The sequence below is a fragment of the Tenrec ecaudatus genome, chromosome 12 (assembly GCF_050624435.1).
Source record: "Tenrec ecaudatus isolate mTenEca1 chromosome 12, mTenEca1.hap1, whole genome shotgun sequence".
NCBI classification, from domain to species: Eukaryota; Metazoa; Chordata; class Mammalia; order Afrosoricida; family Tenrecidae; genus Tenrec; species Tenrec ecaudatus.
The window spans coordinates 129,398,443-129,413,424 of record NC_134541.1 but is presented as its reverse complement, the minus strand read 5'-3'; the positions used below and the strand labels follow the sequence as shown (position 1 = coordinate 129,413,424).

The following is a 14,982-nucleotide window of genomic DNA, read 5'->3' as shown; positions in this document are numbered from 1 at the left end:
AGCTCCCTCTGTTGCTGTTTTTCTTGCCTTCATTTCTAAAGCGTTACCTGTGGTTCTTCCTTCTGACTGGGATCGGTCTGTTTCACGTTGGCTGTTACCGACGTAGGCTGCTTTCTCGATAACAATGTCTTGGATTATAATTTTAACTTGCTGTCTGTTGTTGTTGTTGTTGATTCTCTTCCCAAAGAACTCCCTTTACTATTTTTTGGTAAGGCTGGTCTTGTTTTAACAAGTTGTTTTAATTTTTCCTTATCTAAAAATGATTTTATTTCTCCTTCATATTTGGAGGACCATTTTGCTGGATAATAGGATTCATGCTGGGCAGTTTTATTTCCCCCTTCTTTCAAACTTTGGACTATCTCAAATTATTGCCTTCTTGACCACATGGCTTCATAGAAGGATCTGAACGGACCCTAATTGGTCGACCTTTATAGTTGATTATTATTTCTTGGGTTGCTCGCAGAATTCTTTCCCTTTCTTCAGTGTTAGAAAGTTTGGTTATGATGTATCCTGGTGATTTTCTTTAGGAGCTAATTCTGTTTTGGAGTTCTCTGGGCTGCTTGTCTAGTGATTTTCTGTTCTGTCTTAATATTAGGGAAATTCTCCTTCACTACGTCTTCAACTATTTTCTCTGTAGTTAATCTTTCTTCTTTCTGTTCTGGGATGTTCATCAAATGCACATTGTTCCTTTTGATAGTGCCCTGCAGAATGCTTAGAATTTCAATCAAACCGTAATGAGACCAGGGACGATGGCAGGTATCAGGGGATTCCCTGCTAGCTGCTTATCTAGAATGAGTGAGTTTGGTTCAACTCAGGGTGGAAACCCAGGTTCTGTTCTGAGTGGTTGGTGCGGGGGCCAGGCCCTAGCGCATCGTGGTGAGGGTGGGATGGACATTGGGAGAGTGTCCTGGGTGAGACTTGGAACTGGGGAAAGGCAGCATTCGCTGTAGCAGAGAGGGTCAGGAAAGGAATCAGAAACAGGGAATAAGTGCAGATACTTGGCATGGCTGCGCAACATGTATATACATTGTTGACGTAAACGGATGGTCTGCTTTGTAACCCTTCACCGAATTCACAGTAAAAACGTTAAATTCAGAAAGAAGAAAGACTCTCTATAAGGCTCTGCACCATGAGTCGAGGTTTGTGTCGACTACAGGGCTGATCGACGCTCTACAAATCTCTCTACCTGGTGGTGTGTTGGGCTATGAGTTCAACTGCTAACCACAAGGTCAGCAGTTTGAAACCACCAGCCACCCCACAAGAGAAAGAGGAGGCTTTCTACTCCCTTAAAGAATTATCCCCATGGAGTCGCTGTGGGTCTGCATCGACTCTAAGGCCATGAATTTGATCACTGAAGGTGTCATTCCAAAAGGTGGCCACCAGATGGCGAACAAACCCCATTGTTAAAAATAAATAAATCAGCATAGCATGTAACTGCTTGCTCTCCAGGGTTTTCAAGCCTGTAAATCTTGACAGGAGGAGACAGTCTCATCTTTCTCCCCGGGAGCAGCTGATAGGTTTGAACTGCTGACCTTGTCGTGAGCAGCCCAGTGGCTCAATCCTGACACAAGCAACCTCCTGTGCCACAGTGCTAAGTGCTGCCCGGTCCCGCGCCAGCCTTACTGGCATCGCTGTTTGAGTCCCTCCATGCAGTCCCAGTGTCGCTGCCCTCTCTCCTGCTGACCCTACAAGGGGGAAAATGAGAGGGAGCATGGCTGCCCCTGGAATCCCTGAGAGTGGTTGGGGGTCTCCGGTACCAGCAGCCTGGACTCCCCTCCAACCCCAGAGTCTCACTGTCCGAGCTGGAAGGTGCCAGTCAGCTCCATCAGTTCTGAAAAAATGATTCCTCTGGACATCCTGTACGGGCGATCCCGAGGGAGCTGGCCACACAACTGCCCCAGTCACAGAACTCCATCTCCACCCTCACCCACCCTTGGGGCCTGGAGCCTCCAGAGCCTGTGTCCGTAGGAGCCCCAGGGTGCCCAGGCCCTGAGGCTTCCAAGGAGACCACGGTGGGGTGGGGGGCTGCTTGCCAGGCAGCCCTACAGCCAGAGTCTGACAGTGGGAATGGTGAACGAGGGTGTGTGGCTCATCTGCTTCCTGTGACCTTGCCTAAGCCCCAGTTTCCCTGCCTGTCAAATGGATACAGAAGTCCCTCCTGGGCTTTGCTGTGCTTCCCTGTGCCAGCGAGGGGATTCTGATCCGTGGAGAGAGCAGTGGTGCTCCGTCCATCTGATGATTGTACAGGCGCTGTGGAAATCTTATGGCATGTCTCTAAACAGATGCAACTCCAAGTACCTTATGACCCAGCTACCTCTTTACTGGGCAGAGACCCTGTCTGGGTAGACTAGAGAAAGACATTCATAGACACTCACATGTGTAAGAGAGAACTTTATATCAAAGAGCAATTGCATATTAAGAAAACATCCCAGTCCAGATCAAGTCCATAAGTCCGATATTAGCCCATATGCCTGATACTAGTCTATAAATCCCTCTTCAGACTCACACAGCGCATGCAATGATGCCGAATGCAGGAAGATCACAGGCCGGTGGGTGGGAAGTCTTGTGGATCCAGTGGCAGTGGAAGCATCTCAGCGCTGGCAGGGGGCTCCACGTGTCTCCTCCAGCTCTCTGAATGTCTCAACAGCAGGAAAGAGAAGGCAGAGAGTGTGTGTCCCGCCTCCAGGGAGGAAGATAGGAGTTCCCAGAATCCTCAGGAGAGGTCTCACTGGCTATGACCTGATTGACAGGCTAGACTCCACCCCTTCGCTCAAGTTGACAGGAGACGACATCACTGCCACAGACCCAAAAGAAATTAAGAGTAAGATACAAACAGACAGATGCACACCTAAGCTCCCTGCAGCAGTTTCCACCGGAGCAGAAGCAACCGCCTAACCCAGCTGTAGAGGAATGGGTACACAGGCTCTGACACAGTTGCACAACGACATTTTCCGCATCAATGGGAAACAACCAGGACAACTCTCTTCAACACCGCAGGGCACGAACACAGCTGGAGAGCAGGATGCTTCCCCAACCCAGTCAGTCTTACAAAGAGAGCGATTTCCTACTCACTCTGTATAAGGAAACACCAAGAAGAAACAGGGCTTATATGCCGGTGGACAAGACTGTTGACTATGAGGAGGCCAGGGATGACAAGCGTGGGGCCAGCGTGGGATGGGGGGAGGGCAAACAGGAAGGGCTTAGCAGGGAAAAAAAATTTTAGTTTAAAATACCCCCCTCCAGATTCCTTACCCCTGAGATCTCAACACTGGGCTGAGTGGCCCCAAAAGGGTTCAAGGGGAGTGGGCTTGGGGGTCTTTCGTGACATGCTGGTTCCTTTCAAGCCTACGGGCCCCCACCAGGTGTTGGTCTTATCTTTACAAAAACAAGTGGGACAGCAGGGGTGGGGTGGGGTGGGGTGGGTCGGTGGATGTTCAAACTACCCACAATCTGCCTCTCAGCCAGGCACTTGGCCATAACTGGGTATTAACGTGGTTATAAACCTCGATGTCTGACACCAGGCGCTGACGGCGCTGCCTTTACCTGTGTGGGTGGGGTTAGGAGGACCCAAGTGGGTGGGATTCCTGGCGACCTCCCACTCAGGCGGGCAGACCTGGATCTCCGGGGACAAGTGAGCAGCCCGACCCAGCTTGGACCTTTCCTCACTCCCCTGCCAGGGCCCCCAGGGCAGATGGGACCACCAGGGCCTGCAGGCCCCCCTGGCTCCAAAGGTGACCCGGGACAGACGGGAGAGAAGGGCCCCACGGGACCTCCAGGTGAGGACAACACCCCTTGATGGGGGCCAGCTGGCCTGTCTTTGCCACTGGAGCCAGGGAGGCACCCCACAGGCCCCCTGACCTTGCTGGTGAGTAGCTGGCCTCCAGGAGGCTGTTCTCACCCCTCCCAGCCTCCACCTCCGCTGCCACCCAAGCTATAAGCCGAACTCACCCTCTAGTGGGACCCGGCAGGGACGAGGCCCTGGGGAGGCAGCCTGCCAGACCCCAGGGAGCTGCCTCCTCAGGCTTCCTCAGGCCTCTCTCCCTCCCTTGGGCCTGTGGAAGAGGGACACCAGGCAAGAAGGTGCCCAGCAGGTGCAGGCTAGCTCCCCAACTCAGAGGCCAGCTGGGTGTCTGAGAGGGCAGAGTGACACCCACCAGCCTTCTGCTTCCCTCCCCTCCCACCCCACTCCCCTGCACTGGGCAGGAAAGGGGAAGTCACCTCAGTGGACATGGCCCTGAGACTTCGGTCAGGAGGCTGTCACTAACCAGCTGGGTGGCCTGGCCAACCCCCTCCCCTCAGCCTGTTCCCTGCCTACCTCACGCCAGGCCCAGCTCCTCACAGTGACACCTTCTCCCAAATGCAGGATTCCTGGGGCCACCAGGGCCCCGAGGGCTTCCTGGAGAGATGGGGCGCCCCGGCCCCCCGGGCCCTCCTGGCCCAGCAGGGAGCCCGGGCCCCTCCCCCAGTGGTCCCCAAGGTGTCCTCTACTCCCTGCAGCCGACCGCGGACAAGGAAGGTGAGTGCCCGTGGAGCTCGTTATATGTGGGGGTGGGGTGGTAGGGGAGGGGTAGAAGGGCAGGACCCTGTTGCTGTCTCCCAAGGGCTTGGCTCTGTACCCCCAAAGTGCAGGGAAGTGGACCTCATTTGGGGAGAAGGGGATAGATTTCAGAGTGAAGTTCATCCTGGGTGGATCTTGGCGATGGGCAGTGCTAGACCCTTGTACTCGTGGCCTCCAGGTGGCCTGTCCCCACCTCAGTGCTCTGTACCGAGTCCTGACCCCTAGAGGTCTCTGCTCAATGGCCTGTACCCTGTCACCACCTGTGACAAAGCACACAGAGCCTTGATCTGCCAGCCGGTGTTTGCTGGGTGCCACATGTGTGTCCAGTCACAGTGACTGCCACTGGGGTACAGCAGTGAGCCCAACGCTGGCCCTGCCTTCTGGGCCTCCCTGGTGGGCACAAGGGGACCTGCCTGCACAGGGACAGGACCATGAGACTGAGGACAGGGGAGAGGGTGGCATCCAGGGATGGCAGGATCTGGAAGCATGTGAGGTGCCGGAATTGACTTTCAATTCTGAGACCAGAGGATCGGTGAGGGGGTGCTTAGGCATGCCCAGGCATGGAGGGGTTGGGTGTGTAGGCACTGGGCCTGCAGGCCTCAGTGAAGCTGCTTGCTGGGGGGTGGGCCCATTGAGGGGGGCCCACACCACTCACAAGACGTGCGCTTTGAAGGTAGCAGTGGGTATAGGGTGCTTGAAAACCCAGCGAGCTGGGTGCAGCAGGAAACTGCAGGATGCAGGCCCGGCAGCGTCTTAGTTGTTGGGGAGCAGGGATTTGGGGGGGCAAGCCTGGCTTACAGGCCCCTCACCCATAGCAACTTGCTCTGCCCTCGGAGATTGGGGGTGTTGGTCCACAGCTCCAGCCAGCCCTCTGAGAGGGTCAGCCAGGCCCAGAGCCCCTTCCTCGGCTGTCACAGCCCCATAATCCTCTGGGGGCTTCTGTCTCTCTGGGCACTGCACCCTCCCTGATGGAGTTGTTCTGGGAGCCTCAGGGCATAGCCCCCAGTCAGTGGCCCCACAGGAGGGTCTCGCTAGAGTGGCCTGGGGGGCCTTGGGCTGCCCTCCTGGCTCTCCTGAACCGTCTGGAGTGTTTCCTCACCGGTACCATGGGCACAATGGTCTCCAAGCCCCTGGGGAGAGGGAAGAGATGACACTGGCCTCAGGGTTAATGTCCCTCCCTGGGGCCACCAGAAGGTGGGATAGCTTGTGCTTGGCCCTGCAGGCCCCTGGGTTGCCCTTAGCCACGGCCCTCACACTCAGGGTCTACAGAGGAGGGCATTGCCCAGTGGGAGCATTTGGGAAGCTGGAGGTGCCCAGCACGGGCAGTTTGTGGGGGCTGTGCCCCTGGCAGCCTTGCAAGGCAGATGTGGGCCTCTGGTGGGGGTGTGGTGCTCCAGGGCTGGGAGATTTGTGAGCAGGGGGTCCCAGGATGGTGGTGGTCCACCTGTGGATGTCCAGGGCAAGGTACTCCTGGCACAGAGGCAGGGATGGGCATGGGCCAGGAGCAGGTGGCCCTGGGTCAGTTTCGGTGGGTGGGACCAAGCAGGAGCCACCCCTCCCCAGGCATTTTCTGGGCTCCAGCTGCTCTGAGTCCAGCCCTCAGGGCGACACCGAGGAAGGTTGCATGAGGCTCCCAGATCAGGGGAGACCCCTCTGTGTGACCACTGTGGTGGGGGTAGCCCAGAGGTGGGCAGGGTGGGCTTCCTGGAGGAGGCATCAGGATGGGCTTGGAGGGTGGAGTGGAGGAGGGGTCACTCTTAGTGCTGTGAGTGAAGAGCAGGGATCGAGGCCAGCCCCGAGTGCCCAACAGTGGGGTCTGTGCCTGCCCTCTGCCCTCTGGCAGTGGGAGGTGGAAGCGAAGGTGTCTGCTAGCCAGCAGGGTCATAGGTGGCTTCCCACTTGGGGGCCTGGCTACCCCACATGTCCCTTTGCTCTCCCCACAGACGGCGACTCACAACTGGCCTCTGCCGTGGTGGACACGGTGCTGGCGGGCGTCCCGGGGCCCCGGGGTCCCCCTGGGCCACCAGGTAAGGAAGAGGGAGCATCCCAGCTGGCCTGGGTGGGCCTTGAGGTGGCTGAGGCAGGAGGGGGCACCTGGCAGGGTGCTTGGGCTGCAGTCCGCCCCACCGCTTCAGATTCTCCATGGGCTCTCCATGGGGGAGGGGTTGGGGTGGACCAGGGGCCCCAGTGTTCTCAGGCCTGTTCCCATACAAAGGGGCCCTGGGCTGTCCTTGTTTGGGCTAGAGTGGGGCCGCCCTGAGGGCACAGGGCGCAGGCCCAGACAGAGGCATGAGGTCAGCATCAGGGACCTCTGAGAAGCCCAGTGGCCAGCAAGGAGGCCCCAGCCAGCAAGGTCAAGACCAAAGGCCTAAGTGGGTGAACCTACTCCCCTGCAGAGGCTGACTCTTGTCCTCCTGGGAGCCTCTGGTGGGGAGGGAGAAGGTAGGGGCTGGTTGACTGCTGCTTTGGCCCCACCGCCCTGCCAGCTGTGTGGACCATGTGCCCGACAGTGTCCTTGCAGTGAGAGAAAGAGCCCCAGGCTGGGAGCAGGCTGGCAGGATGTCGGGCTGCAGTGCCCGGCCCCTAGTTTGCATCTCCGCCACACACGTCTTCCGTTTCTGGTGAGAGACAGGTCCTGAGTGAGCACCGTGCACGCTGGCTGCAGCTCCCAGCTCCCACGACCTCCTGGAGCGAGAGGGTGTCTCTGGCTGGTGTCAAGGGGTGCAAATCCAGAGACGTCTGCCCCCCTGGGGACTTGGAGCCTGGCTGCCGCGGGAGGGAACGGGTCGGTTTGAATGGACACTCCGAAGCGGGGAAGCAGGAGCCCTCTGGGGCCTTCTAGAAGCTTTGCCTCAGCCTCCCAGCTCACTGATGGTAGCTTCTTGAGATTGAGTCAGATCATGCCCCCACCCACTTGTGCTTGACCTTGCAGGCCCCTGGGTCCCCCTCAGCCAGGGCTCTCACACTCAGGGTCTACAGAGGAGGGCAGTGCCTGGTGGAAGCATTTGGGCAGCCACGGGGGCGCCACCCTGGCAGGCTGCAGCCCTGAGGACAGAGCCTGCCTGTCCTGGTCAGGTGGGGTGTTGGTGGGGGAGAGGGCAGACTGCACTCCCACAGGGTGCGGGCGGTGGCTGGTGGCATAGGTGCTGGCAGGCTTCTTGGAGGAGGTGGGACTCGGCCTAAGATTGTAGGAAAGGACTTGAGGGTGGGCCGGGTGTCAATGGAAGGGCACACCAGGAGGAAGGAACAGCGCTGGAAAGCACAGAGGCAGAGGGCCCCTGGGGAGCTGGAGGGTCTCGGGAGCCCCAGTGGTGGAGTGGGGGTCAGCAGGCTGGCTCAGAGCTGACTCTGCGTGACCAGCAGGAAGCTACTTTTGTGACCCAGGCTAGGTGGATGGCCTCTGAGGAGCCAGCTCTGAGGTTCTGAGGTGAGGCAGACCAGATGTGGGGAATTTGGCAGGGAACTCACTGGTCAGGGTGGGAGGGGCAAGTCCAGGCTGACACCGTCTCTGGTATTGAGCTGTGGATGGCATATGGGTGAGGCCCGGGGTGGGGGCTGGGGAGTAGGTTGGGATCTAGGGGTCTGGGTCACAGGGATGCCCAGGGAGCGGTTTGGTTGGGGGTGGGGGGGGTCAGTGGGTAGAGGCACCGCCTGGGGGTTGTAGACCCTTCCTACTCCCCCACCAAAGACAGACCCAGGGGAAGTGCTGGGGCCAAGGGCGGGACCGTGGGCATCTCTAGCCCTGACTGACCACCTGTGGTCTGCCCACAGGTCCCCCAGGCCCACATGGCCCCCCAGGACCCCCAGGTGCTCCTGGATCCCAGGTACGTTCCTCTTTCTGGCCATAAGGGATGAGGGTCGGGAGGGCACTGTCTCCCTGAGAGAAGTGAAGCCAAACTGCTGTCACTCGGTGTGTCAGGAAGGAGGGACCGGTGGGACCGCCGTCACTCGGTGTGTCAGGAAGGAGGGACCGGTGGGCAGCCCACCTGGCCTGAGTGCAGATTCCTGCTCAGCAGCACCCCCTACCTCCCGCTGCCCACCCTGTCTGTGCCAGGTGGTTAGCGTCATGCCCATTCCATGAATGGGTGACCTGAGACCCAGAGAGTGGGCTGTTACAGGGAGCGAAGAGGACCTGGCATGGCCGCTGGTGGCCACACCAGAGCAGCCAGTGCAGAGGACATGTGAGCAAGGACCCACCCCTGCCCTCTGTGCCCTGCAAGGAATAGGAGTGGGGTGTGTGTGTGTGTGTGTGTGTGTGTGTGTGTGTGTGTGTGTGTGCGCGCGTGCTAGGCAGGGTTCTCTAAGTGTCTCGGGACACTTAGGAAGATAGATAGATAGATAGATAGATAGATAGATAGATAGATAGATAGATAGATAGATAGATAGATAGATTGATTGATTTATACAGCAAGAAGGAATATAACAGCTAATTGGTCCACACAGCAGTACAGAGGGCTCAGTTCAATTCACTTCTGTGGAATAGTCAATATACTGGAAGTCCTTCAACTCACAAGGGCTGCTGGGTCCAAGATCAAGGAAGCAGACAGCTGAGTCTACCCTCGGGCAATGCAGGCAGAGTCTGCCCACCGGCAGCAAACAGCGGGGCAGGTCACCAACAGTCAGTAGTTCGAGAGCTTAGGGAAGCAGGCCCGGATGGGATATCGAACTCAAGCAAGATGACAGGATCACCAGCCTCAAGCTCAAGCAATGTACGCACCAGCAGCGTGGCGAAGCAGGTCTTGACGGAGCCTCAAGTTCTAGCAACATGAGCCACAGGTTAGCTGTCCCACAGTTGGTGTAGCTCACAGGTTGAGGCAACAAACTAGCTAAAGCAGCTGCACACTTGTCCGATCACCAGAGAGCAAGAGAAACAGGGGCGGGCCTTGCAGAGCCATTTATCTCTTTGACCTCCAATCAAATTGCAACCTGATTAATCCCACATGTTCCTATTGGCCAGGTTGGCACAGTAAACCTCTCTATCACAGGGGGCGACACTACTACAGAGAGCAGTGAGGGAGACGATGAGGAAGGACCAGCCTTGAGTCAGTGCCAGCCGGGCCAGAGCAATGACTGGTCAGTGAGAAAGAGGCTGTGTGACAGGGCAACAGCTGGGCGGAGCCGACCCAAGACCTGAGGAGCGAGGAGGAACAGCAGCCCTGCCAAGCCCTTGAGACAGAACATTTTAGATTGAAGGAAGGAAGCCGTGAGAGGCCTGGGGCCGGCTGGGGGCTGGGAGGAGAGGGGCCCCTGGTATGAGTTATGTCAAAGTGGACTTGGGTGTATTGGTCTCAGGGCATGGAGTCACACCTGGAAGGGGTCCCTCTGAGGGGGAGGGACCTGAGTCGGATGAGGTCCTGGGAGGGAGGTGGGCACGGGTCAGGGTCAGGTGGGGGTGGTGGGAGTGGCCACGTGGAGGGCCGTCTTTTGGAAGTGACGATGAGATGACATTGCAGCAAGGGGACAGACTCGGGGAACTCCCAGGGGTTCACCCTGAGCACTTGGAGGCTCCTGGAGCCATCAGCTGAGACCGGAGGGCGGGTGGAGGGGCGGGAGTTCTACAGGCGGACAGGAGGGGTGGTGAGCCGAGTAGATATGTCAGAAGACAGCGGAATGCACCACTCCGGAGATGTGGTGCAGTCAGGCGTGGGCGCTGGCACCCTCTAGGGGTGGCATTGAGTGGACCCTCAGGATTTCCATCGACACTGCTCCTCATCTCAGGGCCCTAGGCTCTCCCTGCCATCAATCAAGTCCTTTCCGACATCCAGCGACCCTCCAGGGCAGGGCAGCACTGCGCCTGGAGGCTTCTGAGACTGGACCTCTCTATGGGAGTCGAAAGCCCCATCTTTCTCTCACGGAGCGGCTGGTGGTTTCAAACTGCTTGAAGGCCCTCCACCAGACAGACGGACACTCTGGCTGCAGCCGCAGGCTCAGGCTAGGCACCATTGGGAGGACGGCGCCACAGGACTGGGCAGTGCTTCGCTTTATTGCACAGAAGGTCGCTATGGGCCAGAACTGGTTAGATGGGGCCTAACCATCACAGCAGCACGCGTGAGCGCTGAGCTTGGTGCTGCCCCACTTTGCGGAAGAGCAGACAAGGCCAGCCCATGGGGAGTGATCCAGACCCTCCGGCCCCCACCCTCCACACCATCCTCCTCCCAGCCCACCTTCAGACCCTGGTGCTCTGCGAAGAGGGGTCTAAGGACTCGGGCGAGGGTGGGCAGGGCCTGACAGGATGTGTCTGGTTTCTTGCAGGACCTGGCCGGAGAGCGGGGCACAGCGGAGCCGTCTGTAAGTATGGGTCTTTGCAGCTGGGTGCATCAGGGTGGGGGAGCCTGTCCTGGACACCTTTGCCCAAGGGGTAGGCTCTCTCAAGCTTGGCCTCTACAGCCCCGTCAAGATGTGGCAGGGGGATCGAGTGTGACAACTGGAGCACAATCCAAGCTGCTCAAACTGGGGAGGGGGCCTTAGGAAGGGAACCTCACTAGGCTGTGTCAGGAAGGGCTGACACAGACTCTTATGGGCAGGAGGACATAGGAGACACAGAGGAGCGTCTTAGGGTCTCTTAGAAGAGAGCCTCGTCCCTGGGGCAACACCAGGTGTGACCTCAGCCTCTCGGGTAGGTGTCCTTTGTGACTCTGGGTTCTTGGCACCTAAGGCTCAGCAAGGTCAAGGACTTTGGCCAAAGTCACACAGCCACACTGGCAAGGGCGGACTTCCTCTCATGAGGGTCAGCCCCTAAGTCTTTGGCCTGCTCACAGACCACAGCCACGGCAGGCACCGGGCAGGTCTGCCCGTGACACTGAAGAGGAGAGAGAGGTGGCCCCCCACCCTGTATGGGCCGTTGACCCGTGGCCTTGTTTCCTAGGGAGAGCCTGGCATGAAGGGAGAAGAAGGAGAGAAGGTCACAGAGGTAAGACTGCTGCCTCCTTCCCCAGAAGAGGGGTCTACGCAGCCCCCACATAGTATCTAAAACTCCAAACTAAGCTCACTGCTGGGGGGCCTGCTCCAACCCAGAGCGACCCCCAGGACAGGATAGAACTGCCTCTTTGGGTTTTCTGAGACACTAACTCTTTGCAGGGGTCGAAAGCCTCATCTTTATCCTGAAGAGAGGGCTGATGGACTTGAACTGCCGACCTTGCGGTTAGCAGCCTGATGTGCTGCCCACTATGCCCCCGGGTGGATTATAAAACAGATACTCACTCAGTTCTAAGGGCTGAGGGCCTGAGGTCAGGCCTTTAATTACATGAATTCCGTCTGGGGGCTCGGAGGCCAAGCCGGCTCCCAACTGTCTCTCTCTGCCTCTCCTCTTGATAAGGACACACTCCTTCTGAATTCGGACCCACCGAGACCTCGGGTTCACTGGTGCCATCTTCAAAGACCCTCTTTCCAAGTTCCAAGGGTTAGGGCGGCCATACCTCCTGTCCCTCCGGGATGGGCAGGAGCCATCTCAGCAGGGTGCTTTCTGGGTTTGGTTTGTTCAGGTTTTAGATATATTCATTGGGGCTGATAGGTCTGGCATGTCTTTGCCGTCCAGGGGAGCCAGGTGGGCTGGTCTGGGACTGGGGTCTTGTTCCTTCCCCACCACTTTGAGAATGACCTGTCTTCTCAATTAATCAGCATCCTGGCCCAGCTCTTAGGGCCAGGGTCTCCTGTGCGTGCACAGACTGGACACCCTAAACGGAGTCTTGTCACCGTACCTCCCTGCTCAAGACCAGGGACATCTCCCCTATCCCAACCCCTTGCCTCACTCTCACGCGGTCTCCTCTGGAGTGGCCGCACTCAGACTGCCCTGGGCCCCCTCTGGGCCTGGGCCTGGGTGAGCGAATGGGTGAATGGATGGGTGTGAATTAGGTAGCCGGAGGAAGCGACACCTGTGGGGTCCTGTTAGCATGGGTGATGCTCTAAGCACACCCGTCACAGTGTCTTCTGGGAAGGTTTGCAAGGAGAGTAGCCTAGCACCATGGAAGGAGAACCCCAGCCAGGCTCAAAGCCAACAGGCTGAGCTTGAAGCCCAGGTCAGCCGCTTGCCGGCTGCGTGTCCTCTGGGCTGCTGGTTAGTCTCTCTACACTTCAAGCTCCTTGGCTGCTGGCAGCCTTCGAAGCCAGTACTCCCAGGGCCTGGCACACAGTAGATGTACAATAAGTGACGGCTGCTTATAGGGAGGAAGGATGGTGCCGGGTGAAAGGAGGTGGCAGGTAGAGAGGGTAGCAGAATAACCCCACTCCCTCCCTGAAGCTGACCCTGACCTGGCCCATCTCCCACCTGCCAGGGCGAGGGGGTGCAGCAGCTGCGGGAGGCCCTGAAGATCCTGGCAGAGAGAGTGCTCATCCTGGAGCACATGATTGGGATTCATGGTGAGTGTAAACGCTGGGGACAAGTGAGCCTACCCTGTCACTTCTCCCCCCCACCCCCGCTCCTGTTACCCTTTGCCATTTGTTGGGGGTGGTGACTGGCACCTTCTCCAGATTGTACTTTGTTGAACGGAAGGATGAATGAATGGCTAGTATAGATGAATGGATGGATGGATGAATGGATGGATGGATGAATGGATGGATGATTTGATTGGATGGGTTAATGGGTGGATGGATTCATGGGTAGATGAGTAGATAGGTAAGTGAATGAATGGATGATAGGTGGGTGGATGGGTGAATGGATAACTGGATGAGTGAATGAGTGGATGGATGGGTGAATGAATGGGTAGATGAGTGAATGAATGGATGAATTGATGAATGAACTGATGGATGACTGGGTGCATGAGTGGATGGATGTTGCGTGAATGAATAGATGGATGAATGGGTGAATGGATGATTGAGGGGATGAATGAATGTGTGGGTGGATGAGTGGATGGAGGAGTTAATGAGTGGATGGATGAATGGATGGATAAATGAGTGGGTAAATGGATAACTGAATGGATGAATGGATGAAAGCATGGATGAGTGGATGGATGGATGAATGGGTGAATTAATAAGGGTCTGTGTGGCCTATGCAGGCACAGGGCCTCTCTCGGTGGCCCTCTGTGGCCAGGGTCTGGAAGCAAAGGGTCTTCCAAAGGTTCCTAAGGTCCTGGTGCCACGCCCCTCCTCTGCTTTTCTTCCAGACCCCTTGGCTTCCCCGGAGGGGGGTTCCGGCCAGGATACCACCCTAAGAGCCAACCTCAAGATGAAGCGAGGTGGCCCCCCAGCTGATGGTGCCCTTGCTGCCCTGCTCGGCCCAGCCCCTGGGCAGAAGAAGGCTGGCCATGCCAGCGGGAAGAAATAAGAGCCGCGCTCTCCAGGACAAGCCCACCCCACCAGAGTCCCGGCCCTAGAGCCTCTGCCTCTACTGCCTCTGGATGAAGTTTTGAGTGGGGCGGACTGGGCTCTGGGCATGAACGGTGGTGAGGGACACTGACTTCTGGGGCCTGGGAGCCTTGGGGACAGATGGCACCTCCCATCTGGATAGGGTCAGCAACCTCAGCAGACCCTCCCTTTGTTCCTGCCTCCCCCACCCCCTGCTGGAGATGGGGTCTGGGTGGACTGCGAGGTGGACTTGAGAATCCTCATTATTACTCCTCATTTATCAAGCCCTGGCTATGCCTGGGGCCCTGTACAAGGATCTTTACCGACACGGTCTCATTTAATCCTTAGGGGGTCAGGTTACTAGCCCATTTCACACAGGTAAGAAACCCAGAGTAGAAATAACCTGCCCCGGCTAAGTCAGGATTTGAACCCAGGCCTCTCTACTCTGGTATTCACTCTATCCTGCCTGCCCCCTCCCTTGACTCAGACAGGGAGGGAGGTCAGCACTCCCCTCTGGCCAGCAGGAAGGACAGCACCCCCTGGGCCACAGGGCCTCGGGGTCCCCTCCTCAGCCCCTTTCCCCAAAGTCTGTTCCTTGGGCTGGGGACAGCCTGGCCAGTCAGAACTCTGGGGCCAGAGGGACCCTAAGTCACCCCCCTGTGGGCTCTGGAACTGTGCAAGAGCAGCATTGTGGGCCCAAGGCCACCAGGTTGGCATCACCATGGTCACCTCTCTGTCCCACTGACTGCTCTCCTAAGCTACAGCCAGGCCCCGGCAGGCCCCTCCCAGCTCTCCAAACCAAACCCACTGCCATCATGACCCTGCAGGACAAGGCAGACCTGCCCCTGTGGGTTTCCAAGGCTTTCTACTCCCACACTCCCTACAGGAGTAGAAAGCCTCATCTTGCTCCCAACATGCAGCTAGCTGGCGGTTTTGAACTGCTGACCATGCAGTGTGCAGCTCAACTGGTCAACCACAGTGCCACCATGGGTGAAGGAGGACTTGGTGGGAAGTGCACCCTGAACAGCCATGTCCTGGAGGGAGCCTACAGGCCCCACCCCAAAACCAAACTAGCAAATTCACTTCTGTCTAGGCGATGGTCACTCACAGTGACCCCATAGGGCAGGGTAGAACCACCCCTGTGA

The 14,982-nt window shown here is 57.6% G+C and overlaps 1 protein-coding gene across 2 annotated transcripts in view; it reads left to right on the top strand.

Annotated features, from left to right (window-relative positions):
* The window catches only part of COL26A1 (collagen type XXVI alpha 1 chain), a 175,085-nt gene extending 161,135 nt beyond the window's left edge, over positions 1 to 13,950 (top strand). For both annotated transcript variants that reach the window (XM_075528516.1, XM_075528515.1), the window contains exons 6-13: positions 3,678 to 3,776; positions 4,364 to 4,516; positions 6,502 to 6,585; positions 8,330 to 8,382; positions 10,811 to 10,846; positions 11,424 to 11,468; positions 12,829 to 12,913; positions 13,657 to 13,950. In XM_075528516.1, the coding sequence (XP_075384631.1) occupies positions 3,678 to 3,776; positions 4,364 to 4,516; positions 6,502 to 6,585; positions 8,330 to 8,382; positions 10,811 to 10,846; positions 11,424 to 11,468; positions 12,829 to 12,913; positions 13,657 to 13,817 (716 nt within the window). In that variant the 3' untranslated portion in view covers positions 13,818 to 13,950. The remainder of the gene's footprint in view (positions 1 to 3,677; positions 3,777 to 4,363; positions 4,517 to 6,501; positions 6,586 to 8,329; positions 8,383 to 10,810; positions 10,847 to 11,423; positions 11,469 to 12,828; positions 12,914 to 13,656) is intronic.
* The last annotated feature ends 1,032 nt before the right edge of the window (positions 13,951 to 14,982 follow it).